The sequence below is a fragment of the Vicugna pacos genome, chromosome 3 (assembly GCF_048564905.1).
Source record: "Vicugna pacos chromosome 3, VicPac4, whole genome shotgun sequence".
NCBI lineage: Eukaryota > Metazoa > Chordata > Mammalia > Artiodactyla > Camelidae > Vicugna > Vicugna pacos.
The window spans coordinates 115,384,230-115,409,928 of NC_132989.1; the positions used below are offsets into that span (position 1 = coordinate 115,384,230).

Sequence of the window (25,699 nt, forward strand, 5' to 3'; positions counted from 1 at the left end):
GTTGACACTCTTGCATTGTCCTCTGAACTCTTGCCCCAGAACACCTAGGCTGTTGACGCTGAAAGGGGTCTGATGCGTCATCTCATTCCATGGTCTTCAAGTAAGAATGCCTGGGAGAGTCACCAGTGGGGCTTTCAAGGAAATGCGACCCAGGCCTCCCCACTGACCAGCTGAACCCTGCCCCTGGTGTGGGCTCCAAGCCTGGGCAGCTTTTTGAAAAGCTCCATGGGTTATCCTGCTGTGCAGCCTTCATTAAGAACCACAGGACAAACAAGGACATGGAAGTTCAGGGGAGCTGGGAGACACACCAAGCCTCCTGCTGGAGTCCTGGTCGGGCACTCTGCAGGCTCCGAGGGCTGCTGGGGGCTCGGACTGCAGGCTGCAAACCCTCAGAGAAACACCAAGGGTGAGTGGGGACCTCTGAGCCCCTGGTCCCTGGCTCTGGGATTCCACAAGACTGCACCTGAGAATCAGGGGAACCTCACAAATAAGAAGCTTTACAAATTCATTAGAGCCACTGAAACCTGCAGGGCTTAGAGCCCTGCCCTAAATAAACTCACGTGAGGTTCCCTCAGGTCTTCTGGTTGGGCTTGGGGCCAGAGAGGACCACAAGCTGATTGGTTGATGACCTGAGCTTCTTTTCTACTTCTAGAGGATCTGAGGGTGGGGGTAGGGCAGATGGGAAGCCTTTGAGGAGAGTTTGGAATTCAGGGTCTAGCACAGGTGACCCTCATCCAGCACACAGCTGCCAAGAAGCATTGATGAGCTTTGGAACTGGAAGGAAGCGTAGATGGCATTCAACGTTCACTCACATGTAACCATTCTGCCCAAAGAGCTCAAGTAATGGAAGAACAATCACTAAGCAACTGCATTTCTGTGCCCACTGTCCTTTTCAGTTTATTGAGTGGGACTAGTTTTTCCCCAACTCTGGATGAAAACTGGGAACAACGTCATGACACTTCTTGTTCTTCATGGGTAATATGAGTCCCCTCGTCAATAATTTAAGTGTCTAGTCCAACAAGAAGGCAAAAATCAGATCCCGACTGAATGTCTGGCCCTCGACCTCCCCAGCGTGGGCCTGCGGCGGGGGGGGGTGTCTGCAGGGTGGGAGGGGCAGGGTTGGCTTCTACTCTCTCTCCTCCTCATGCTTCCACCCTGACCCTCCCCAGCTCATTGGCCAGGTTTTCCAAAGCACCCAGGGGTGGAGAACAGAGGAAGAAGGAAGTGTCTGTTGGAGAAGGGAAGTGTCCCATTAGCTGCATCACCTTCCCTGGGAACCTAACTCTGGTGAATAATTTCCTGGGTGACTGAAGACTTCTTGTCACTTCCCCCCATCCCAGGATTTCTGGCTGAGGTTCCCCTGATGTGGACGATGCACTCCCCGCCTACTCGTGACCTCTCTCGCTGCCCCCAGCTCTCAGGTTAGTCTTCTAGCTTCTCTGCTGTGGCCCGTTCATCTCTCCAAGCAGCTTTGTTAAACAGTATTTAAAATGACCCCATGCCAACTCTCTCTCTCTTGCTCAATCCCTGGGAACATTCAGTGTGCTTTGCCCTCTGAAACCCTCACAGTCCCATAACATCCCCTCCTGCAGCCCCCAACTCTCTTGTCCTGGACCTTCAATCAGTCCCCGCCCCCTGCATTTCCCACCTGTCAGGAGCCTGCCTGTCATCTATGTCCCCCAGATGGAGCTGATTCCCTAGGACTACACAGGGATGCAAGGTGCAAGGTACACATCCCAAGCTAAGCGGGTCTGGTCCATTCACGAGGTAAGAGGTGAAGGGGCGATTCCCACGGTCCTGCTAGGTGCGGGCTACATTCTGTCCAAAATCCACCTTTCAGCCTCTACCCTCCTGGCTCACGTGTCTCTGAGAGCGAAGGGCTGAGACTTGCACAGTGCTTGCATCTGTAAATTCCGCACACTGTTGAGCGCCCCCTTGGGAATATGAGACCTACTGTCTCTTGGGGTCACAGGCTGACACCCAAGAGCCTGACAGAGCCCCACCCCCCACCATGAGGAACTGCCGCGTGCCAGGCTTCACACCAGGTGTCAAGGACACAGAGGACACTTCAAGCCCTGCCTTAAAGAGCTTACACTCTAGCTGGAGAGAGCGAGCAGGTAAGAGAACAGGAGAACAAAGTGTGACGAGCGCTGCTGACTCCAGCCTTGGAGATGTCTGCTCCGTGTGCCCTAGGAAACTGCCAGGACCACCGCCAGTGCTCAGGGCTCCAAACTCCAGGGCCAGCGCTTTCTCTTGCTGACTCAGGCCATAGTGAGGAGGCGTTCCCACCTGTCATGCTACCCCCAGGTGGCCTGGGTGCTAACTGCTGGGCACCCCATCCCCAGTTGTCAGCCAATGCCTAGTTTATTCAGGGGAGTCAGATAGTTAGAAAGCATTAAAGCATCTCTTAAGACCCATGGCGCTCTAGCCTGGCTCTGTAAGGAACGGGTTAAGGGACCCGCCTGGGTGCTGGGGGTGGGAGGGTTTGCTGGGAAGGGGAACTGTTTTGGATTCCCCCCGGACCCCAGTGACATCTGCGTCTTGTTCTGATCAAGCTTCAGATCTCCTGGAATGAGGCTGCTTGGCTCCAAATCACACACAATCCTTACCCCTGGGGACTCAGCCGAAGGACCAGTGGTGACACAGCGCAGTCTTTTCAACAAGTGATGAGAGCTAGCTTGGACGTGTGCTCAAGGGGCCTCTCAGACACATTTCTGCCAGGACACAGCAGTCCTGGGAGGCGGCTTTGTAATCCAGCGGGCGCCATCTGGACGCACAGAGCTCTGGCCCTGGGGCTGGAATGGCCTGTGGGCCTGGACCTGGCCAGGATGGTCAGCCGCTGATGGAGAAGCTTGAGAAAGTTCTGCGTAAAACAAATGGCCTGGGGCAGGAAGAAAGCCACCTGCTAACAGCAGCAGCTCTCTGCCGCCCACAGGCCTGGAACACAGGCGCAGTGAACACCTTTAAATCAAAATAAATACCTTTCTGGAGTTATTGTGATTAAATCATTCTTCCCTTCCTATTTCTGAAGGGAAACAAGTTTCCTCTGTATGTGCCTGCAGAGGGCAGGAGAATCAAGAGGACACACCAGAAGGCTCTTTGTTAAAGGTAGGTCCTGCCTGAGGTCATGTGTCATGTTTCCAAGGAATGTTCCAGAAAACCACAGAACGTTCACCTTTACTGGGGGACTGAAAGCTGAGCCCCCGTCTACCACATGCTCTAACAATAACCCTGGTCTGGTCTCTGCATTCAGAAGTGGTGAGAACTCAGCCCGCCCCACGGACAAGGAGCTGAGGCGGTGGGTGCTGGCGGGTGCGGGTACGGGGCAAAGTGATTATGTCCTTGGTTGTCCACTCTGCTCAGGCCCTGAAATCTGGTGGGAAGATGTCTTCCTTGACAGCTACTGACCAATTCCAGGGCGCAGTGATTCTCAAGTTTTGCGGAAGTCTGGGGCACTTGTTTAAAAGATTACTAAAACTGTTTGCCGCATGCCAGGAACTCACTGCTCTAAGACTTTGAGTGAATTACTGCCTTTAAAATTGTTACAGCCTTTGTGAGGACGGGGCCCGAGGTCCCACCGCTAGGAAGTGCTGGGCCTGGGACAAGAGCTTTGCTCTCAACTGCCAAGCGGGGCCCAGCAGGTGAGGAAGGCCGGCGAGGGCCCAGGAAGGGCACTTTCAGTGGGTGCCTCAGGCATCCCTTTATTGGCGAAGCCCCACCCCTAGGAGTAAGGACCTCTGTTGTCCCCAGCATTGGTTGCACTCTGCCACACCCAGTTTGGGTCTAGACTCCTCCAGGAATGATGCTCCTTCAGGGACTGCACGTTCAACAGTAAGTAGAACTTCCCCTCCAGGAAGCCTTAGGGGGGTGGGGTAGGGGGAGGAGAGAGAGTTGGGCACGTCTCTTTGGCTCTGACACTGCGGGAGAGACCTCAGCACCTTTTAGTTTCAGGAGGCAAACACCTTCAGCCTGCCTAGCCTGGGATCACTGGGTCAGAGAAGTGGGTTTTTCTGCCCAGGGACCAAGCCCACCGTGGACAGGAAGGGGTGACCGTGACAGAAGTTAGGCAGCCAGCCCGTTGGGAAGCCAGAGGGATGGGACAGGAGTTTGCTATGCACTCAAAGGAGTCTCTTTTTAATAACTTTGTCATAAGTATTTTGGGGAAAATAAAAACCAAAGCAGAAACAAAACCCTCCCTTCTGAGACTCGCGGTGGGAGCTCTCAGACCCTTGAGGCAGTGGGATAGTGACTCTCCCCCTAGGCCCTCTGTGATGGGCTCTCTGCTGCAGCCAGGACTTCCCTACGGGGATCGGAGCGACAGCATCTCCTTCAGGACCTGCGTGCTCTTCAGCGCCTGGAGGGCAACGCTGCCCTGCTGAGCGCGCAGGGCCTTGCGGCAGACAGCGGTGCTGCCCTGTCATTTTTCAATCCCCAACATTTGCAGTGGCTGCTTGAGTAGCTCCCCACTTTCCAACTCCCAAATATTTCACCCGACCAACAAAAACTGGCAGTAAAACATGGCAAGCCACAGCTCAGGGGAGCTCTGTGTCATCTGCAGCCCACGGCTGTGCAGAATGAAGACATCACTTGAAGGAGGGTCTCACAGGTCTGATGCCCCCAGTGGAAGGATCAGCATGTGTTGCTCTCCCCTCCCGAGCAATGTCAGGGCAGCAGCTAGAGAATGCAAACCTAATGCTGCCCAGGGAGTCGAGGGACCCTGAGCAAGACCGGAGACCCCTAGTGTGCTGTTAGGGAACCCGGAGCTGTTTGAGGCAATAAGAGTACGAAAAGCTTTGAAACTGAGCCCCTGTCCATTTTTCTGCAGAGCCAGGCTGCCTGGGTCAGGGCTGTGTTTCCTGAATGAAGGAACAAGCCGTCTTCACAAACCACAGCTGGGAGCCTGGTGAACGGTGCTGATGTCTGCAGGGGGGTCAGTGTAGTGCCTAAAGTCAGGGTCACGTGCGCACACAGGCGTGATGTGGTCATGGACCAGGCCCCCAAGGAATTCGCCTCCTTTATCTGACAAATGAGGCAACAGAGTACAGAGCTGGTTTCATCAAAATGTGCTGATTCCTACTCTGTCCCGGAAAAGTTGCCCCGTTGCCTGAGCGAGCAGCGAGGTGGAGCCTGGTCCAGGCTGCAAACCCGCTGCGCAGCCCTGCGCCCACTCTGCAGCCATCTGGGTGGTGGCGGGAGCCCACTGGCTGGTGGAGGCTGTAGGAGATGCTGTGCTTGTGTTTTAATTATTAAAATAGCATCACTGATGAGGGAACTTGGAAGGAATGGTCACCTCCGCCTTGGGGCACCCAAGAGTTGTGTTAGTGGCATAAGGGTCACTGGCCTGGTGCACAGTAGGGCCACTCAGTAAGTGGATGAGTCCTGGGTGCTTTGGGGCTAAGCTCCCTGCCAAGTGTGTCCCACCCATGTTGACCTAAGACTCTGGGTCCCGCCCTGTCAAATGCCTGCCTCTGCTGGAGTGACACTTGGTGTGACAGCACCATGTCAATGTCCCACACTCCACCTAAGAATTGCACAAAGAAAGGCACAGTTCTCCTCTGATGGAGGCGGAGGTGGGGCTCATGCCGGGATGCAGAGGCCCCAGTTCCCACGGCAGAAAATGCTGGGATGAGGATTCGCACCCATGCTGTCCACCTCTAGGTTCTACTTTCCATCCTATGTGCCTTTCCGTATGATTTCCCAGATGCCTGCTTAGAGTAAGTCAAGCAAACAGGAAAGAATGGAGAGAAACAGAGATTTCCCTGGTCTGGACAAGGGAGATGTCAGGAGTGGGCAGGAGAGGCTGCCAAGCCCTGAATGGCTGAACACGGGGCCTTTCAAGGTCTCGAACAAGATGCTTTCTCGGCATCTGGACAGAAGCAGCCCCTCGCAGCCTGAAATGGTCTTTTCCTCCTCCTCCCCAATCTCCCTAGTTTCCAGCACCTTCTTTTCAGTTCGGAAGTCACTTGCTCACGGTGGGGGCCCTTCTGGACTCCTGCACGTACACAGCCAGAGCCTCTGGAGAAGACAGGATTCCTGCCCTCTCCTGGGGATGTGGCCTTCTTGTCCTGTTCATCTCGCATCCAGGTCCACACCAGCCTGACTACAGGGCAGGGGCAACATTAGGCACCTGCTGAACTTACAAACCAAATTGACAGCTAGACATATAGACACAGAGAAGCTCTTATTTTGCTAATGAAAACAGATGGTTCCTTCCTAATAGATGCAGTGATTTCATCATCTGGGACCAACAGGTAAGTTGATGAATAAGGTACAGAACGCAGAAAACCCCAGGAAAAGAGATAGGGAAGTGAACAGGCCACAGACAGACCGGCTGGGGCCCCTGGACTGGCTCCCAGGAAGACCAGAGTGATAATGTCCAGCCCCTCACAGTTCACCTGGCACTTTCTTCTAATGCCAACTTTACAGAAAAATGCCTAATGCGAACGGCTACAGAAAAATACTGTTGCAAGCCTTCTCGCTCGAGGCTGCTTTGTACATCAGAGTAATCAAGGTTAAGCGTATCTATTAATGAGTTCATCTGTCTATAGGTTTCTGGGTCCCTCATGCACTCCCCATCCTCACTGAACATTTCCTGAGAACACAGGCTGCACCTCACCCACCTCTGAAACTCCACAGTACCAAACACAGGTCTTTCACTCAAGGGATGTTCAAAGACGCGTTTCTTAAATGAACAGAGTCACACTGTAGATACAGCCGCTGACTCTTGTAATTTAGTAACATTAAAGAAAACTCATGACATTTCATAAGCCATTTCAACATCGAATCGACATGCTAACCTTTCCAACTCTAGTTAAATATCCATTCTTTCAGATGCTCTGTGAAATTCCCATTTCCATCCATTCATTTGATATGCTCTCGTGTGGCTAGCTCCTTAATTCTGTCCCTCTCCTATCTCTGAAGTTCTAAGACCCTTATAAGGCTCTCAGGGAGGTGGTGAGCAGTGAAACGGTGGGGGTGGGGGTTCATGATGTGATTCTGCCTCTTGACTTGGGCTTCGATGGCCTGCTGCTAAGGAGGTGTCCTCTCACACCAGGTAGAGGGCGGTGGCCAATTTGGGAACATATCTGGAACCCCAGTGCCTCAAATGGCGCATTCAGAACTTTACATGATTGGGGAAGAAAAACTAGAAGAGTGAATCAGCTTCATGATTAGAGGTTCAGAGGCGATTCTAACTCGCATTTTCTTCTGATGTCTATACGGCCAATCAGTGTCCTTCTGGAGACAGACCCATTCAGGCCAATGTTGGACATTTTTAACATGGAGGTGTTTAAAGTGCCACAGGCCTCTGGGTCACTGCCAGCAGCCTCCGCCCCAGCCAGCCCACGCCCTTCCCTGGTCACAGCCCCTCCCCACGGGCCCCAGGCCCTCCCCGGCCCCGCCTCTCCACTTGCCCCGCCCCTCTGCCAGCCCCACCTCTCCTCACTGGCCCCTCCTCTCCCTCCCACTGGCCCCGCCCTCCCTGTCAGCCCCGCCCCTCCCCGTCTACTCCGCCTCTCTCACCTCATTCTTCAGGCTCCGGGCCAGGAAGTGCTCAGCCACGTGCGCAGGGAGCACGTTCTCCAGCAGCACGCGGTTCAAGTTCTCCATGGTTTCTATCTCCTCCCGCTCTTTTTTGAACTTGTTCTTCCATAAGAAGTCTAACCTACAGTAATATTCATTCTGTTACAAGAGGACACAGAGGTAAAGAAACAATAGGCATCTTGTCCTGCCAGAGAGTGGAGGTTTTAAAGAGAAAATAAAAAGAATGAAATAAAACCTAAAAAAGAACCCCCCCAAACAGAATTGTCACCCTCCCTGCCAAGCCCTCTGTTCCCCCCAGATCTCTCTCATTAACCCTGTAACGTGGATTTGCAAAATGCAAATTAGAGAGAGAACCAGCCTCAGAAACAGAGAAAATAGCTATCCTGGAAGCTTGAAAGCAAAAACGACAGGAAAACTTCTTACATAGTTATGTTAATAAGTGGTGGCTTGAATTAATTTTTGAAAAGAGGCATGATAGAATATAAATAATGAATAAATGAAAAAAAGAAAGCACATTAGCAGAGAGAGTGCATTGTTTCACGATTTGCATTTAAAAATAATAGTGTCATTTGTGGCACTTTGCCTTTAATATCTGAAAATCAGTTTTCCACTACCACAAATTATATAATTAAATCTTCATTGAAAAGTATGTTTTTTCATTTGGGATTGCATTATCCTGAGAGAATGACATTATATTTAGAAAAAAGTTCATTTTGATATCATTTAATTAAGATGGTGCCTGCTAGTAAAAATGTATGTGTTCATGCTTTACGATGTATTAAAATTCAGTGTTTAAAAAAACTAGCTGTTATTAACATTGGAGAAATAGAGAGGCCCATTTACCGTCACAGGGTCTCTTTGGTTTGGCATCATTCTGTGCCTGCTATGATGTATGTAATTTAATATAATGAAATAGCCTTGAATGAATCTTCCTGTAACAGAAGGGGCGAATAGAGAGGGTGTATTTCAGAACAGATAGTAAGTTACTGACAAATAAATGCAAAGAAGAACTAAATGCAGGGAGTTTGATTGGTTTGATGAGTTACACCAATGACAGCGCAAAACAAAGCAAAACACACATAAATGGCTTTGCATGCACGCATGGCCATTAAAAGAAAATTCACATTGCGAAACCTGAAGAAACAATTATCGTTCCCTGATGAGGTTTGATTCAAACTACGTATGATATACCCCCAAATTACTCCTGTTACTCTGAAAGGCATTTTATTTTTAGCTCATATAACAAGACATTTTTTAAAAAAATTACAAAGGAGTTATTTTTAAAGTCTGCCTATATTAAAATTTTACATTAATGCCACATTTTCCACATTCTGTATTTATGGAAATCATGCTATGCTCTTACTAGAAAAGGCCTCTCACTTGGATAATAGATTATTTATTTGGATTTCTTTTTTGGATAAATCAAAGTGGTGTGGCTGGTTTTAAACTAAAATGACAAAAGCAATCTAGGGTGGCGTCACTGAGAAGACACAGGTATGCACTGAAGATCAGACAAAAATGAAACATGTGATGAAACCAAGGAGCCCGCTAGGGCAGGCAACAAACCGAATTCGTGTAGTGTAAGTCTGAAAGCTTTCCATAAGCCATGCTGAGTGGCTGAGGTCTCCCAAGTGCACCATCCCCTGCAAGCGTCCTGCAAGTCTCCTACCGAAGGAATCAGAGCACTTTGGGACCAGCCACATTGGACTGAATGGGACACTCCGCCAGATCTTTACCTCTTCTCTCTCCAGCCATTGCAGTCTGCTGTAGAGCCCTCTCCTTGATGTACAGCCACCTTAGAAACTCACGTGGAGTCCCCCGAAGGAAGACAAATGTTTATCCCAAACCAGTTGTAATGGATTTAATCATGTTCCCAAAAGATAGTTTGAAGTTCCAACCCCCAGTAGCAGATGTAATTAACTCAAGGGTCTCAGGATGGGATCATCCTGGATCTAGGGTGGGCTGTAAATCTGACGACGGTGTCCTTGTAAGAGGAAAGGAGAGGAGGGTCTGACCCAGACCCAGGGGAGGCTGTGTGAAGAGATCCAGGGAAAGGCGCTGCCTCCATGACCGTGACTCAGAGCAAGAAAGAGCTCAAGAGGAGAGCTTTAAGGACTCTGTTTCTTTTTGTTATTTTTTGTTGTTGCTGTTTTTATAGGGGAGGAAGTAGTTAGGTTTACTTGTTTTATTTATTTTTAGAGGAGGTACCAGGGATTGAACCCAGGACCCTGTGTATGCTAAGCATGTGCTCTACCACTTGAGCTACGCCCTCTCCCCTGAGAGCTTCAAGGACTCTGTGCCACTTCTACTCAAACAGCCACCCTGCTTCGTAACCCCCGGACCTCAAATCTCCCCCATCTCTCAGATTCTGTGTGCCGCTGCTCTCCCAATTCCCAGGGGCCCATGTCCCACTCAGGGATGCTGAATTTGCTCTTCATCAGCTGTGGCTTGATGGGTAAAGAGTAAGAAGAGTCTGGAAGAGGCATCCAGACCACATCTGGGACCCTGATGACCCTCACTGCTGTGTTTCACATCCCAGCACAGCCCTGTCTCGTTCTGAGGAACTGAGCTTACATCTTTCTGCGTGGACAGAAGTGGTCCCCGGGCCAGGGTGCAGGCGGCATGTGATTCTGCTTTCTCTTGGATTCTCAACTCTTGCACACAACGACCTTGGCTTCACTCTCAGGCCACTCGACTGCCTGGTTCCGTATCCTGAGTGAGCCCACCTGTGACGCAGACCCTCGACGGCCGTGTGCTGCCCTTTGAACTTGGGTGAAATGTAGGGGATCTTTCTTTTTCAAGAGGCCCTTGAGTTGGCATTTCTACAGAAACTAGATTTCACTGCAGAGCGTGGTAGTCTAGGATATGTGTTACATTTTCATTGAGGCTTCTTAAATATTTAGAGCAATATTTAGCACAGTAATTTTCTCCAACAGCAAGGACACTGCCATCATTTCAGAAAGGACGGTCATGGGGCAGGGGAGCCTTTAGGGAAAATGATAATGAAAATCAGTTGCAAAATGTCTGTATAATTCTTTAAATTGTTTTTTTTTCCCCTAGGAGGGTGGTAATTAGGTTTACTTATTTAGTTTTAATTTTTTTTTCTTAATGGAGGTACTGGGGATTGAACCCAGGACCTTGTGCATGCTAGGCGTGCACTCTACCACTGAGCTACACCCTCCCCCTTTAAAACAGATTCAGAAAATAAAATAACTCTAAGGCCATGAATTCTTTTGAAACTTGAAAACCTTATTTCAAATATCAGCTGTTTGTAATACAGTCATGTTCCCAGAAGGGTGTCCAGAAGCACTAAATCACAGACTTCACAGTTCTTGTTGTCCCAGAAGACTTGGGACCTTAGAACCATTCACTTAATGATTTTGGACCGACAGTCAGCTCCTGGCCTCTTTTGGTATGTCCTTGGTGGGTGCTGGTTAAAGGACTGTGAACATACTACTCCTGCAAGGAGTCATAACTCTAGGTCTCAAGATGGACATATTACTTATCATCACATTAGTGATGAAAAAGGAATGGCTCCCTGTAAGGCTGGAATCAACACTATTGTGTTAAATTGATGCCCGATCATAATATTGCATGCTTTTGATTATTTACCTTAAATCAATGAGAGAGCAACTGATCAGTGAGCAGCAGTGGGATTCAACATTTGTGTAGTGGCATGGCCTGTGTGTTACCTTGTGATCAATAACAAAGTTGGGAGAATTCAGTTTGATTCTAGGTAATTACAGTGTATTACTGTGAAGCATCCTGAGTGATGATGCTGGCAGGAGAGACCACAGCGTAAAGCAGGAGACTCTGCAAAGGGACGGCCATGCTGTCTCCCGAGGAATGATCCTCTAGGTGACATCCTGCAAGGAAGCCCAGTTCCTTCACATCACATTGTCGGGTTTCCAGAGGGAGGATGTGCCCTTTCTCTACGAGTGAATGCAGAAAGCTGACCAACAGTAGAGAAAGCCAGGTGGCCAGAGCAACAAAGGAAACCAAGAAAAAAGAACAGGACATGGTCTACGGGGTTAATTGAAAGATGCAGGCTGTCAGAACTCAAGCCAAAGAGCGCAGAACCAAATGTCTGGGATGTCATGACAGGGGCCGAGATGGGGAGGGCGGGGGGAGACTGGGGTCCTCTAAGCTCTGCAGCAGGACCCTAGCGCTGCTCTAGGGAGGTTGTTAAGGGCTGCACCGTGGGCTTAAGATTGGTAAAGTCTGCACAGTGGGCTTCAAGGAAGGAAGACCCTTGCCCTGCCCAGCAAGATGGAAGGGGACGGCGTTCCCAGGTGCTGGACTGACTGTCACAGGTCTGGACTCTGCCTTGACTGTTCAATTATTAACAGATTCCTACTGGGGAGAAATGGAAGCCAGACCCAAACTCCCAAGTTGATGGATTGCCTCTCAGATAATGTAACTGTTGAATGATGTGCACATAATTCAGTTGGCACTGCCTCCTCCTTGGTTATTTCCAAATAAATCACTTCGCTGTTTCACACTGTCCATCAGAGAACTGAAAACAAACTTTAGTTGAAGCAGAGCCACCTGGGATGGGATGGGTCTTCAGTCTTGGGGTGACTGTCCTTGTTTTCGGGCAGAGAAAGAACATTGTCCTTGGAAGTCCTGCACCCATGGGCTCCACTGGGAGGCCAGAAGCAGGTGCAGAGCCCGAGGAGGAAGTTTCATTTGCATCACAAAATACAATTTCTGCACAGGGGACCATATTTCTAAGGAAAATTACAAGTGACAGCAAAGGTATTTAATACCCACTTCAGAGAAGCAGCAGCCATGCTTTCTGAAATGCAGATGAAAACCCCAGGCAAGGGGACATTGTTCCAATTAGCGTCTGAGGGAATTCCTTCGTAGGCTTACAAAACCTACATGTTTATTTTGAGACTTAACAGAAGTTCCCTGATTCGCACTTCTACTGTTCACAAAGTTTGCCTCTTAGGGAAAAAAATGAGAGACCTCTCCCCTTTATCCAGATCCAAGCACACACCTTGCACTCCCCACTCGTCCCTTAGGTGATAGGGTGATGCCGATACCTCAACACTTGTTTGCATGGAAGTAAGGGCGACAATGCCCATCAGCAAAGTGTTATTAATACAGCACTTTAGAGACGTTATATGAGAAAAAACAGACTTCTTACCTGTCTACCCAGAACAAGCAGTGTGATGAAAAATATAAAGAGAGACACTGATCCCATGGTCTTAAGGTCTTTCCAAATGCCTGGTCTATTAAGAAAAACAAACAGACGAAAACAATACAACAAAACAACATACACACAGGACTTAGAATTCATGTTTTAGCAAATTTCAGAACCTCTAGTGCATGGATACATTCTGCTCCAGCCAAACGCACACACATTTCAGATACACCTGCAAATCCAGATTGCATCAAAAGATGAAAAAATAATAATTATCTGAGAGTTCAGTAAAAGAAAGTCTTCCAAATTAATAGAGATTTCTTATTTTATACTAAGCTTTAGCAAACAGAAAAGAATAGCTGAATAGTAATAATATTTTCTTTGTATTTCTGGGGTCAGCATGGATAATCTGATATATGACTTCTATTTTTTTTTAGTAATTATTCACAGAAAGAGACAGTATGCTAGAGATTAATAATCATGGGAGACATAAAAATGAAGCAGGGAACTTAATTTTTACAAGCTACTCTGGTATATGAATAATAATACACGTTCATATAGCTTTCTGGCAGGCATCTATTTTTATCCCTCCTTTCATAGAATTTTGTATCACAAAGTCATAACACAGATGGAAACCCTTGGTCAAGTGCCCCATCTCCCGTTAAGTCCAGGCAGACATCAGGAACCCATCCCTGCCCAAGTTCTCACAGTGCTGGCTGGGGCCCTCCGTCCTCACCACAACCTTCTAGGCAACAGCCACCCACCTATCTTTGCTGCCATGTGTGGTGGTCCATTTTACATGTCAACTTAAAGGTTCTGTTCTTCTGGAGAACCCTGCCTAATACAGCATCCAAGGAGAAACCTAATGCCGTCCCCAGGGGAATCTTGCATACACTGACCAATGATTATTTCCCACATGTAACTGTACTGAGACTTGAAATAGAAAAGTTGACCACACATGAACACCATGCCACATAAGCAGCCTAGCTCCTACTTAATCAAGCGTAAGTATCAGGTAATCAGCTTCTGCTTGTCAGCTGAACTTGCTTTGAGATTTTCCCGCTTCCCCATAGAAGGTTCATGGGCTAATTAATAAGAGGAACTGAGAAAGTCCTAAAGTGCTCGGGTGGGCTTTGAAGTCAGCCACCCACACTGGAATCCTGGCTCCCTTCAGTCTAGTGAGCTCCCACCCCTCCAGACCTCACTTTCCTCATCAGCCCCCAGGGGCACCAGTACCCATCTTACAGGCTCTCTTGGTCACTTGGCCAAAGATTCATGTACCTGGTGCAGAGCCTTACACACAGGAAACACTTCATAAACGGCACTCACAATTCTTAGCATGAACTGCACGGTGATAAGAAAGGGGATGGAGCGAGGAAGCCAGAGAAGAAGATAAGAAAACGTGGGCTGGTGAGTATCATTAACAGAATGATAGATCCCTGTGCAAAGGAAAGGCGAGGAGCCAGCATGGCCAGTCCCAGTGGCTGAAGGGCTCAGGACCTCAGAGAACCCTCCAGACAGGAGGTGCTCGTACCTGGGGCTCTTTCCTCCTAGCAAGCCAGCGGTGCTGGGAAAATCTGAGCCCGTCAGCCGTAAGGAGGTCACCAGTTTCCCTCTGGGACTGACATGAGCTGAGACGCATCACTTTACTGTCTCACCAGGACTACGTTTAAGACATGAAATTCCTTTTGGAGCCCACGGCAGCACCACTGAAGTGGCTTAGGGGAGCGGATGCGTATAAGCAAGGCAGGCTTCCGTGAATTTTAAACCCATTCCCCGCCATGGCCTATTGACGATACTGACAGGATACTGACCAGTTACTAAACGTGGTGCGACACGGCCAACAGCCTAAGAGGCTGGTGCAGGGTGTTTTTAATTTTCACGTTGCTTCGTGAACATCCTATTACTTTACAATTTCAGGGGTCTCAGAAAACCACTATGACGTCTCCCCGTTTTACCTGCTAACCCCAGTACATCTAAACTGGGAGTAAAATGGGAGCTCCCAGGACAGGATCTTACAGTAGCTTCATCAGTGTAACCAGTCAGAACCCAGGCCCCCCTACGTTCCCAGGTAAGGGCCCAGATGCCCCAAACACACCAAGCCATCTCAGGCCCCTCTCACTGATGGAGAGTGAGAGGTAAGACCCTCTTTACGCAGTTGAGGGGCTGGCTGGGTTTTCAGTTAATCACACAGAAAACATACACAGGCAACCTAGTGGGAAAAGTCCTTTTCTGGGACTCATCACACTGACGCATTTGAACATTGGTTTAGGGGTAGAAATGCTGTCTACCTGCCAGACCTGGAACCTTCTTGGGAATAGTGGGTAGAGATGGGGACTTGAAGGAAGCGACACGAGGGAAGGCTCCCACTGTGGACTGGACAGTGCGTTCGGAAGTCCAGAACTAAATGGACCTAGCAAATGACAAGGCACGACCCAGCCTGTTGGACAGACTTGCGCACCATTCCATGGGTGCCTTTCTTCCTTCTGACGTTCTCCTGTCAACCGGGAAGAACTGTATCCTGCTGTCTTGGATTTCATTCAGATTTCTCAAAAGCCGCTTTTATTTATCTCGCCCTAAAGAACTGTCGACTCCAGTGCGAGTCCATCTCTCCTTTGTGGGCCACTCACAGGCCAGGGCGGTTGGGCTCCTGGAGTTTGAAGGGTGCATTTCACTGTCTACAGATCCATGCCTGGGTGCCTTGCTCTTTGGGTGAGTGCAGGAGAGGACGGGAGGAAGAGGAGTGTGCAGCGTGGAGGGACCATCGGAACAGGTAGAATAAAACTCCAGGATGTCTTCCTGGCACAGTCGGATCCATTGTGTTGATTGTATGAGTTTCCGAGAGTTGCTGAAACAAAGGGCCACAAACTGGGTGGCCTAAAGCAACAGAAATCTACCAGTTCTGGAGGCCGGAAGTTCGAACTCAGTTTCCAGTAGGGCTGCACTTCCTCTGAAACTTGCAGAAAAATCATTCTGAGCCTCGTCCTGCCCTCTGTGGTTGGCTGGCCACTGCATCACTCAATGTCTGTCTTCATCATCACGTGGCCTTCTCCACGGGTGTCACTGTCTCCACGTGGCCATCTTCTTATAAGGATACTGGTCATGTTGGGATGGGGCCCACTTGACTCCAGCAGGGTCTCATCTTAACTAATTACCTGTGCAGTGACCCTATTTCCAAATAAGGTCACATTCTCAGGTACTGGGGGTTAGGACGTCAACTGTCTCCTTTTAGGCAATGCAATGCATGCATCAGTTGTATTGGCCATTTATATAAAAATATCAGCGAGCTGGTGTGAGCCCCCCCCCCCAAGTGTTAAGGGTGAAATCCTCTTTGGCCTTGCACATCTCAGAGCTGTGCCTCACTCTGTTACAAAGTACGGAAGACGGAGCTAGTGTAACTGAGGAGGGTTCTAACGCTAGGATTCTTGACAGTTTGAGCCAAAATGTGACTTGATATTCTATTTTTCATACTTAAAAACTGGGCTCTGGAGACAGACACCCAAATGTGCCTGTAGCCACACACTAATTTACAGCTGGCCCTCACCCCGAGGCTGTAATGGAGTAATCATTCTGGCCCTCAAGTTTCGAGAGTCCAAGGGAACAAAGAAATCGAACCAATTGGGTTAGAGAAGCGGGATTTCTTGGTGAACCAGTCTTTAATCTAAAGGCAAACAGCCCCGTGAGCTAAATGTGACATTATTCATTACTCTCAGGAGAGGATGCAGCCCAGGTGTGTAGACACAAACATAATTACGTTTAAAAACATGCTTTCTAGGTGATATACGCCTCTATTTGTTAAGAAAAGTACCTTAAGAAATCTAGTTTCTGTTGTGTTGGTAACAATTCACAAACTGAGGGAAAATCAGATCCTCCCAGGTCCCTCACTGGGATCAAAAGTAGGCTGACCTCTGGGCACCTGACCCCCTGAGGTCCAAGGGTCATAAAGAAAAGTCCCACAAAGGGACCAGGGCTACGGCTACCTCCCTTCCACGAGGCCCTCATGCTCCGCAGCTGATGGATCCTTTCACTTCTGGCTTCACCATGTTCTACTAGTAAGTTAGGGAACGCCTGGCTTTGCTGACAAGAGTCCTCTGAATCCTCAGGCATCTTCCATGTCAAGTGATGCAAAAGGCTAAAGTTTGGGCCAACATGATGATGCTGTAAGGATGAATCCACTGAACTTTGCTCAGTCCAGGACTGAGACTTCAATTACAGCATCAGAAGATGACACTGGCCAAAATAGAACAAACAAAAATGTCCCAGAATGGAAACGCAGGGGTTAAAATGCACAAGGTGAAATAAAGACAGCTGATTGCCCAGTCAGTATATCTTCCTCTACATAGAGCAGCCTGTGGGTCTCTGCTTCCAAACTCTCCTTCCGTCTGAGTTGCCAAGACAGCGGGTGGGACCCAGCCAGGTGACGCTGGCTGGCGATGAACACGGGGATGACAGCTCAGCCAGAATTCCCGTACCTACTGCTCAGATTCAGCAGCAAACCTATTTTCTGATGGGTGGTCTGCTTGTTTCCAATGACTGCCTGAGCTATGGGCGGAAGGGAGAGTTCTAAAACAGCTCAGTCATTTAAAAATACACCAGTCCTTTCCACTGACTGGAAATGCATCTTTAATGATTAAGAATACACATTAGTATGTTTTCTTGACCAACTAAGTTACCCCCAAGTCAGGGGTGGGAGTGATCTGTGTGGACAGGTTGTGGTTTTTTGACATACTCCAAAGTTATTTTCTTTCTGGTTTTATTGAGATATTATTAACGTATAACACTGTGTAAGTTTATGGGGTACAATGTTTTGATCTGATACACATGTAGTGAAATGATGATCACTGTAGCATTAGCGAACACCCTCATCATCTCACATAATTACCATTTCCTTTTTGTGGTGAGAATATTTAAGATCTATTCTTTCAGCAACTTTCAAGTACATAATAAAGTACTGTTAACTATAATCACTCTGCTGTATATTAGATCCCCAGAACTTACTCATTTTATAACTGAAAGTTTGTGCCTTTTGTTCAACATCTTCTGATCCATGAACATGGGATATCTTTGCATTTGTTTATGTCTTCTTCAATTTCTTTCATCAAAATCTTATGGTTTTCAATGTACAGATCTTTCACCTCCTTGGTTAAATTTATTCCTAAATATTTTCTTGTTTTTGATGCCATTGTGAATGGGATTGTTTTATTTCTTTATCAGATATTTCATTGTTAGTGTATAGAGACACAACTGATTATATGTTCATTTTGTATCTTGCAACTGAGCTGAATATTTTTTATTAGTTCTAGGAATATTTTTGGTGGCATCTATAGGATTTTCTATGTATAAGATCATATCATCTGTGAACAAAGACAATTTTACATCTCCCTATCTGATTGGATATCTTTTATTTCTTTTCTTGCCTGATTGCTCTGGGTAGGACTTCCAGTACAATGTAGAATAAAAATGGCAAGAAAAGCACCCTTTTCTTGTTCCTGATTTTAGATGAAAAGCTTTCAACCTTTCCCCATTAAGTACAACATTAGCTATGTGTTTGTTACATGCCACTTTTATCATATTGAGGTATGTTCCTTCTATACCCAATTTGTTGAGAGTTTTTATCATAAGATGTTGTATTTCATCAAATGCTTCTCCTGTATCTACTGAGATAGATGATCATATAATTTTTATCTTTCATTCTATTAACGTGGTGTATCACATTTACTAATTTGCATGTGTTGAACCATCCTTGTATCCCAGGGATAAATCCCACTTGATCATGGTGCATGATCCTTCTAATGTGCTGTTCAATTTTGTTTGCTAACATTTTGTTAAAAATTTTTGCATCTAAATATCTATATTCATTGGGGAAATTAGTCTTTTTTTTTTCTTGTAGTGTCCTTATATGGTTTTGATATCATGGTAATGCTGGCCTCATAAAATGAGTTTGGGTTTGTTTCCTCCTCTTCATTTTTTTGGGAAAAATTTAAGAAAGATTCGTGTTAATTCTTCTTTAAATGTTTGGTAGAATTCACTAGTGAAATCATCTGGTCCTGAGCTTTTCTTTGTTGGAAGTTTTGGTTACTGATTCAATCTCATTTCTCATTACTGGTCTGTTTAGATTTTCTATTTCTTCATGATTCAGCCTGGGTAGGTTGTATGTTCCTAAGAATTTATCCATTTCTCTTAGGTTGTCCAATTTGTTGGTGCATAATTATTCATAGTAGTCTCTTATGACCCTTTGTATTTGAGTAGCATCAATTATAATGTCTCTTCTTTCATTTCTAATTTTATTCATGGGTACTCTCTTTTTTCCCCCTTAGTCTAGCTAAAGGTTTGTTCATTTTGTTTATCTTTCCCAAAACCAGTTCTTAGCTTCACTGATCTTTTCTACTGGTTTTTTTAGTCTCTATTTTATTTATTTCTGGTCTGATCTTTGTTATTTCCTTCCTTCAGAACTTCGGGCTTAGCTGTTTCTTCATTTTCTATTTCCTTGAGGTGTAATGTTAGGTTTTCAATTTGAGATCTTTCTTTTTTCTTAATGTAAGCATTTGTAATTAAAACTTCCCTTTTGAAGCTGCTTTTGCAGCACACTGTAAGTTCTGGTGCATTGCTTTCCATTTTCATTTGTTTCAAGTTACATTATTTTCCCTTTTGATTTCTTCTTGACCTATTGACTGTTCAGGAGTGTGTATTTTAACTTCAACATATTTGTGAAATTTCTAGTTTTCCTCTTGTTATTGATTTCTCATTTCATACCATTGTGATTGGAAAAGATACAGGGTATAATTTCAATCAGTGTTACTAAGGCATGTTTTGTGACCTAACACATGATGTATCCTGGAGAATGTTCCATGTGTGCTTGTGAAGAATGTGTATTCTGTTGCTGTTAGATGGAATGTTCCATACATGTCTGTTAGGACCATTTGGTCTAAAGTATATAGTTCAAGCCCAGTGTTTCCTGTTTAACTTTGTTTGGATAGTCTATCCATTGCTGAGAGTGGTGTGTTGATGCCCCCTACCATTATTGCATTGCTATCCACTTCTCTTTTCAAATCTGTTAGTATTTGCTTAATGTATTTCAGTGCTTTGATGTTGGATATGTATACATTTATGATTTTTATATCTTCTAGATGAATTGACCCCTTTGTCATTACATAATGGCCTTTTTTGTCCCTTATTACTATTTTTGGATTAAAGTCTATTTTATCTATGTAAGTATAGCTAGCTCTGCTCTCTTTTGGTTTCTACTTGGATGGATTATCTTTTTCCATTCCTTTACTTTGAGTCTATGTATGTTCTTAAAGCTGAAGTGAGTCCTTATAGACAGCACATAGTTGGCTCTTGTTTTTGTTTGTTTTTTAGTTTTTTGTTTCTTAAATCCATCTAGCCACTTTGTACCTTTTAAAGGAAGAATTCAATCCATTTACACTTAGAGTAAAACTGATAGGTAAGGACTTACTAATGCCATCTTATGAATTGTTTTCTGGCTGTGTTTTAGTTCCTTTGTTCCTTTCTTCCTTGATTTTATGTTCCTTCAAGTTTTGTACTGTTATCTTCACACTTGAAGCAGCAGTCACTTCCTGCAGCCTTTACTAACTGTCTTCAGGGCTTAAATACCTTCCTTCCACCCTTCTAGTGCTTTAAGGCTTTCTGTACCTTCTCTGGGTACATCGCTCCACCTTTCTTGCTCCCTCTTGTGGCGGAGTTCTAAGCTTGTATGCCTTCTCTCCATCCTACAACGCACCAGGCCGACTGAAGGCAGTCTCCCATTTCTTTTCCAAACAGAATTTACTAAAGTCCAAGTCTGTGGTCTCTCCATGGCCCTCAGATTTGGGCCAGCCTCCTGTGCGTGCAGTTGCTGTCTGCCAAAGCTTGCTCTCGATGCTGCCATCGGGAGGGGATACGCGCAGGGAGCTGACCGTGGGGCAGGGGTGCGTGTCAGGCATGTGGAGCGATGTAGGTGCCTCTGGGCCGGCTGGGGGAATCTGTGGGTGAGGTGTTCCCAGAGGCTTGTGGGTGGGCTTCTTGATAAAGGCTCCGATGCAGTTAGCAGGGTGTCCCTTTAATGCCCTGAGAGTCGTATCAGCCACTCCCCCAGCTTCTTCCTAACCCCAGTCATGCAGCTCAGGACTCACTCTGGATGGGGCAAGAGAGACATGGCCTCTTGCCGGGAAAGAGCCAGCGAAGCCAGGGGCTCACACACATGCTCCCGTTTTCCCTCGCAGGAGAAGCCAAGGACCCAGAATGTCTCTCTTGGTCTTAAGCTGTGCCATCTTAGGAGAGGGGTGATGTGGAGAGAGTCACACCGTTTCCCTTACCCGCTTCAGCGAGTCCAGTCTCTTCTGCCCCAGCGGTGTGCTGGGCCCCCTCCTCTGGAAACCCGGGCTTCTACAAAGGCTCTTTCGTCCATGGGCCACTTTTCCAGGGGCTCCATGGCTGAGAGAGGCTGGAGTGAATCACATGCTCCTTCAGGGTCCGTAGCCAGGGTCAAGGTCTGTACGCTGCTACCCAACACAAGGGTAGGCAGGACTCCTTCTGGATCCAGCATGGGCTGGGTCCCACAGCTCCTACAAAGGCACTTTTGTCCATGGAGAGATTACAAATTATTGTAGGGGGTGAAAATGAGGGATGTCTTATTGTGCCACGGTGTTGACATCACTGCTCCCCCACCCTTCGGGGTCTCCACAGTTCCTCAAGGTGTTTCTAACACAGGAGTCAACCCTGGGCCACTAGCTCCCGGTCAACAGGTTCCTAGGTGCACTGTAGGAAGTCAACCTCCAAGTCTCCTTTTGGCCTCTGGTGAGACACAACTGTCTAACAGAGAGATTCTGTAAGTTCTTGAGAGCAGAAACTATTTTATTCATCTCCACGTGCTTTGACTCCAGCAATCAGGCCTGAGACACACAAAGTGTTCAATGAAAGTGCATTGTAAAAACAAATGAATGAATGCGCCAATCACTGTGTTGGTTTAAGACCTAAGGGATTTCATTTCTAGGGACTTTTTCCTCCCTTGGCTGGACACAGATGCGCCGGAACCCTATGCAATCTTCCAGAGAAGGAGGACCAATGTCATCCAAGGACAGACGGCTGTAAACCTCATGCCTTTTCAGAGTGTTATTCACAAATGCCAAGCAAAACATTCTGGGGCTGCAAACGACTAATGTAATAAAGGATAGGCTCTTGCCTAGAAAAGAGCCCTGGAGGCAGCTTCAGGTCAGGAGAGATAATAAAAATGGGGCCGGAGAGGTAGTGCTGGCCCTTTGCTATGGAGATAAAGATGTGCCCTGATTAACGCAGTCAGGGTTTCACTCTGTAGAGAAGAGAGGTTTTAAGTGGGAAGAACTGGTCCTTCCGGGCGATCAGATACTGTGGGGCTGTGCTCTGGGCTTTGGCCTCATAGATTGAAGAGTAGATGATAAAAAGTAAGTATCCTTTCCAGCCTATGGGCCCAGGCTCTGTGAAATCTCTTTCCTTCCCTCATGCTCAAGACAAACAAAACAGCCTAAAAATTGAGTATCTTCCTGCAAGTGAGTTCAAACCACAGGGCTTTTTCTTTTTTAGGTTAGATTAAAAAGTAGCTCACTAATAGTTGCCATGTATGTATGTATGTATGTATCTAGCTATCTAGCTAGCTAGCTATCTAATAAATAGTATTGAGCTATACCCCATCCCAGTTGCTTTTAAAGGAAGAAAAGAAAGCTTGGTAGAATTTCAGTGGCCCTAAGGCAACTTGAGTTTTTGTTAAATTAGGTGGCTCAGACCACCCGCCTCCTTCCTCTGCCTCCCAGCTCCCTGAGACTGGTGTCAGCCACAGAGAAGCAGACAGGTGTGTTCCTTGCTGGGGCTGGCACTGGGTGGGGGCATGAGGAAGACGAAGAGAAACTGGGATATTACATTTGAAAGTAATTTCCAATCTTTTCAGTATTATTTTGGATAGATGATGGGCTTGAATTCAAATCCAGAATAAATTTCTTTTTCATTTAAAAGAGGAGACTTTAAAGAAATGTCAGGTGTTTTGGAACACCTTGGGACCACCTGCCCCAGGGTGGATGTGCACTGCTCCTGCCTCTCCGTGGAGCATAATCTCTGCTGCAGATCTTCCTCCAGGCTTTCTGGTGAGCTCGGCGCCAGCTGATCTCTAACTGGGACACTGTCAAAATATTACAACATGTCGAAGTCTAGCCTGGGGGTTTTCCATGAGACACCGGAAAAACAGACAAGGCAGAACAATTCCACACTGAAGCAGCCTAACTCGTGGCTCCCAGTGACACTTGTTCTTTTGAGCATTTCCATCGTTATCCTTGATTTGGAGCTGTTGCTAAGCTCAGGAAGTTAAATGTACGCAGACATTTCTACCAGCGACAATCCAGAGCTTCTGAATGACGGTGGGTCCTGGATATCACTGCTGCTTACTTATGCATCTTATTTATATTCTGTCCACAAAGTATTCATTTCATTAGGCTAAGTGTCCACACAGAGCTGGTTAATAGGCTGGATTCCTTGTTGACCCCTCTGCCCCCAATCTCCATCCCCCACACGTCTTCAGAACAGAAGACATATTTCTAGCACTCAGGGATTAACATAATGGGGAATGATAATTCTCATCCCTTGAGACTTTTCAGTTCTGCAAGAAAAAAAAAAAAAACAAAAAACCTCACAGGAACAATCTGATAATGCCTTACAGACTCCAGAGCAAGCTTTTGTCATGGGAAGGGAAAAGTGTCTTCAAAACGAAAACAGTTTCCAGCAATATCAATGGTCATCACCATCACCATCACCGAGTAGGACATCTGGCATCCTCAGCAGTGCTGGCTGAGGGCTTTGGGAGACCACATCATGGAAAAGAGCCAGAATCGCTGTTGACTGATTCAGCAAAACATCTTGTACCACAGACAATATGGAGGACTCTTGTAAATGCCAAAGAATTAAGAAACATATTTTTCCAGACTTTCTAAATACCAGACACTTCTGAGCTTCCTTCACCATGAGGTACTGATCAGAATCACCTGATGGCAGGTGAAGTGAAGGACGAGGACATCACTGGCCTCCATTCTAATGGATATTTTAATGATGCACTCCCTCAAAGTAGTCTTTCGTTCTCCTGAAAAATTGACTTTCTGCATCCATGAATCTCTAAGAATATCTTTGATATTATGTTCTGAATTACTCATTGGTTTGGAGTTTCTCTAGTGCCTTCTCCTCCTGTTTTCTGTACAGAGTCAGCAACAAATTCCCTGTTGGGTTGTCCATTTTCAATGTCAAATCTGGCTCAGAAAAGGCCCCTGAAACATGGTGAACTCACAGGACAACACCACTGTCCAAACTGTGTGTTCAGAAGATGGCCCAGCACCACCCTATAAACAGACATGCCCTCTCCAAGCTTCCTCTTGAAATTTAAAGGTTTAAGCAAAACTGATGTTGATTCTGAAAAGTCACATCTTCAAGGAGCCTCTGGCTTCGGGGAAGCAGGTGAGGTGAGACATTTTTCTGTCCAGCATTTAGGCTCTAATGATAATTCAGGACCACACACCTGCCTTTTATTCATTCATTCAACAGATGCTTATTCAGCCTGCTCACCGGATGCCAGGCACAGCTGTGGGCACTGCAGGTACCGGGTGGTACTTGGTTCAGACCTGCTCTTGCCTTGATTTGAGAGTGTCTAATAAACTCCTCAGTGTGTGGACCACAGGAAAGAGGCGAGCAGACCACAGACACTGGCGACAATTCATCCAGAGGGGTGCTCTCCACTTTTCCGGCGGGGAGGGCTGCTCAGTCCTCATACACACCCAGAGATGATAGCTCAGTGGCCATGCAGGGTCAGTCCAGAGGCTGAGGTGGGCAGCAAGGACACTGACTGCCACAGCCATGCATGATCCCAGAAGGACCAGAGCAAGGATAGGAAACCAGGAGTGAAAAGGAAGCAAGGACACAGTGAGCAGAAATAGGTCAGAAAAGGGATAGGACCAAGAACGTGACTTCAGTGACACAGGACCAGCTCGATCAGAGAAGGAGGTGCTGCCCGCACTGTGTTAAGCCGGCTCCTTCCCTCCTTGAGGGGCACCCCTGGCCTTGGGACTGAAGGATGTCCACTCTCAAAGCACCATCTCAGACCAGCTTGATTGGCTGATTGATTGATTCAGGATCCTAGGTTCATATCTGAAAGAACTGCATCAACAAAGCAGATAAAGGATGAAAAATCCTCCATCAGTTGTTTGATGAGGGGTAGGGTCTTCTGAATCTCAGAAAAGAGAAAGAAAGCATGACATTGATGGGCTTCAGCTCCGGCATGAGTCACAGGGCTGCGCCAAACACACACTGAGGTTGGAGGAATTGGAATTCCAAGCTCTGGCTCTTGAGGTCTCTCTTTTTGGGGTGGGTTTTACACGCATATTACAGAAAGACCGTTTATTTTGAGGCATTATGTCAGTAATTTCATCTTTTGGCAGAGGAGTGCTTCTGAGAATATTGTGGCAGCTCATACAGGAATCAGAAAGTGCCAGAACCTTACGGCCAAGATTAGACAGACAGGAACACCCATCCTAGAGGGGATGCTGGCTTACTAAGTGACGGCAGGTCCCCAAGGCTTTTCATGTCAGTCCTCCCTAGCTTTCAGGTTATTATAAAGATAAAACCAAGAGAGAAACACAAAAGATCTTGAACGAAACGAAAGAGCTCGACAGTCAGACTCCTCTTCTTCAACCAAACCCTTACTCTACCGCTGCCGCGGTTCTAATCAGAGGTGGTGCGTCTCTCTCGGATCCCCAAAGTAATTCCCTCCCCATCAGGAACTTGCTAATCTAATTTCTTATTCAGCTTCGGATGAGTACCATACTCAGGAGCTTTAAATTTAATAAAGGGAAATTTAGTAGCGTCCTCAGCTGTGCGTAACGATTGATAATGCTGCATTTACTTAGGGATTCGATCCAGGCTTTCTGGATACAGTCGAGAAACATTAAAGCATGTTTGGCTGGCAATTTTGAGAATTTATTGGAAAATTAACTTCTGATTGCA

The 25,699-nt window shown here is 46.8% G+C and overlaps 1 protein-coding gene across 2 annotated transcripts in view; it reads right to left on the bottom strand.

Moving 5' to 3' along the window:
- Positions 1-25,699, bottom strand: part of ADCY2 (adenylate cyclase 2) — a 378,139-nt gene that overhangs the window by 24,016 nt on the left and 328,424 nt on the right. For both annotated transcript variants that reach the window (XM_072958875.1, XM_072958874.1), the window contains exons 19-20: positions 12,695-12,779; positions 7,522-7,680 (exon numbers count right to left, since the gene is read on the bottom strand). In XM_072958875.1, the coding sequence (XP_072814976.1) occupies positions 7,522-7,680; positions 12,695-12,779 (244 nt within the window). The remainder of the gene's footprint in view (positions 1-7,521; positions 7,681-12,694; positions 12,780-25,699) is intronic.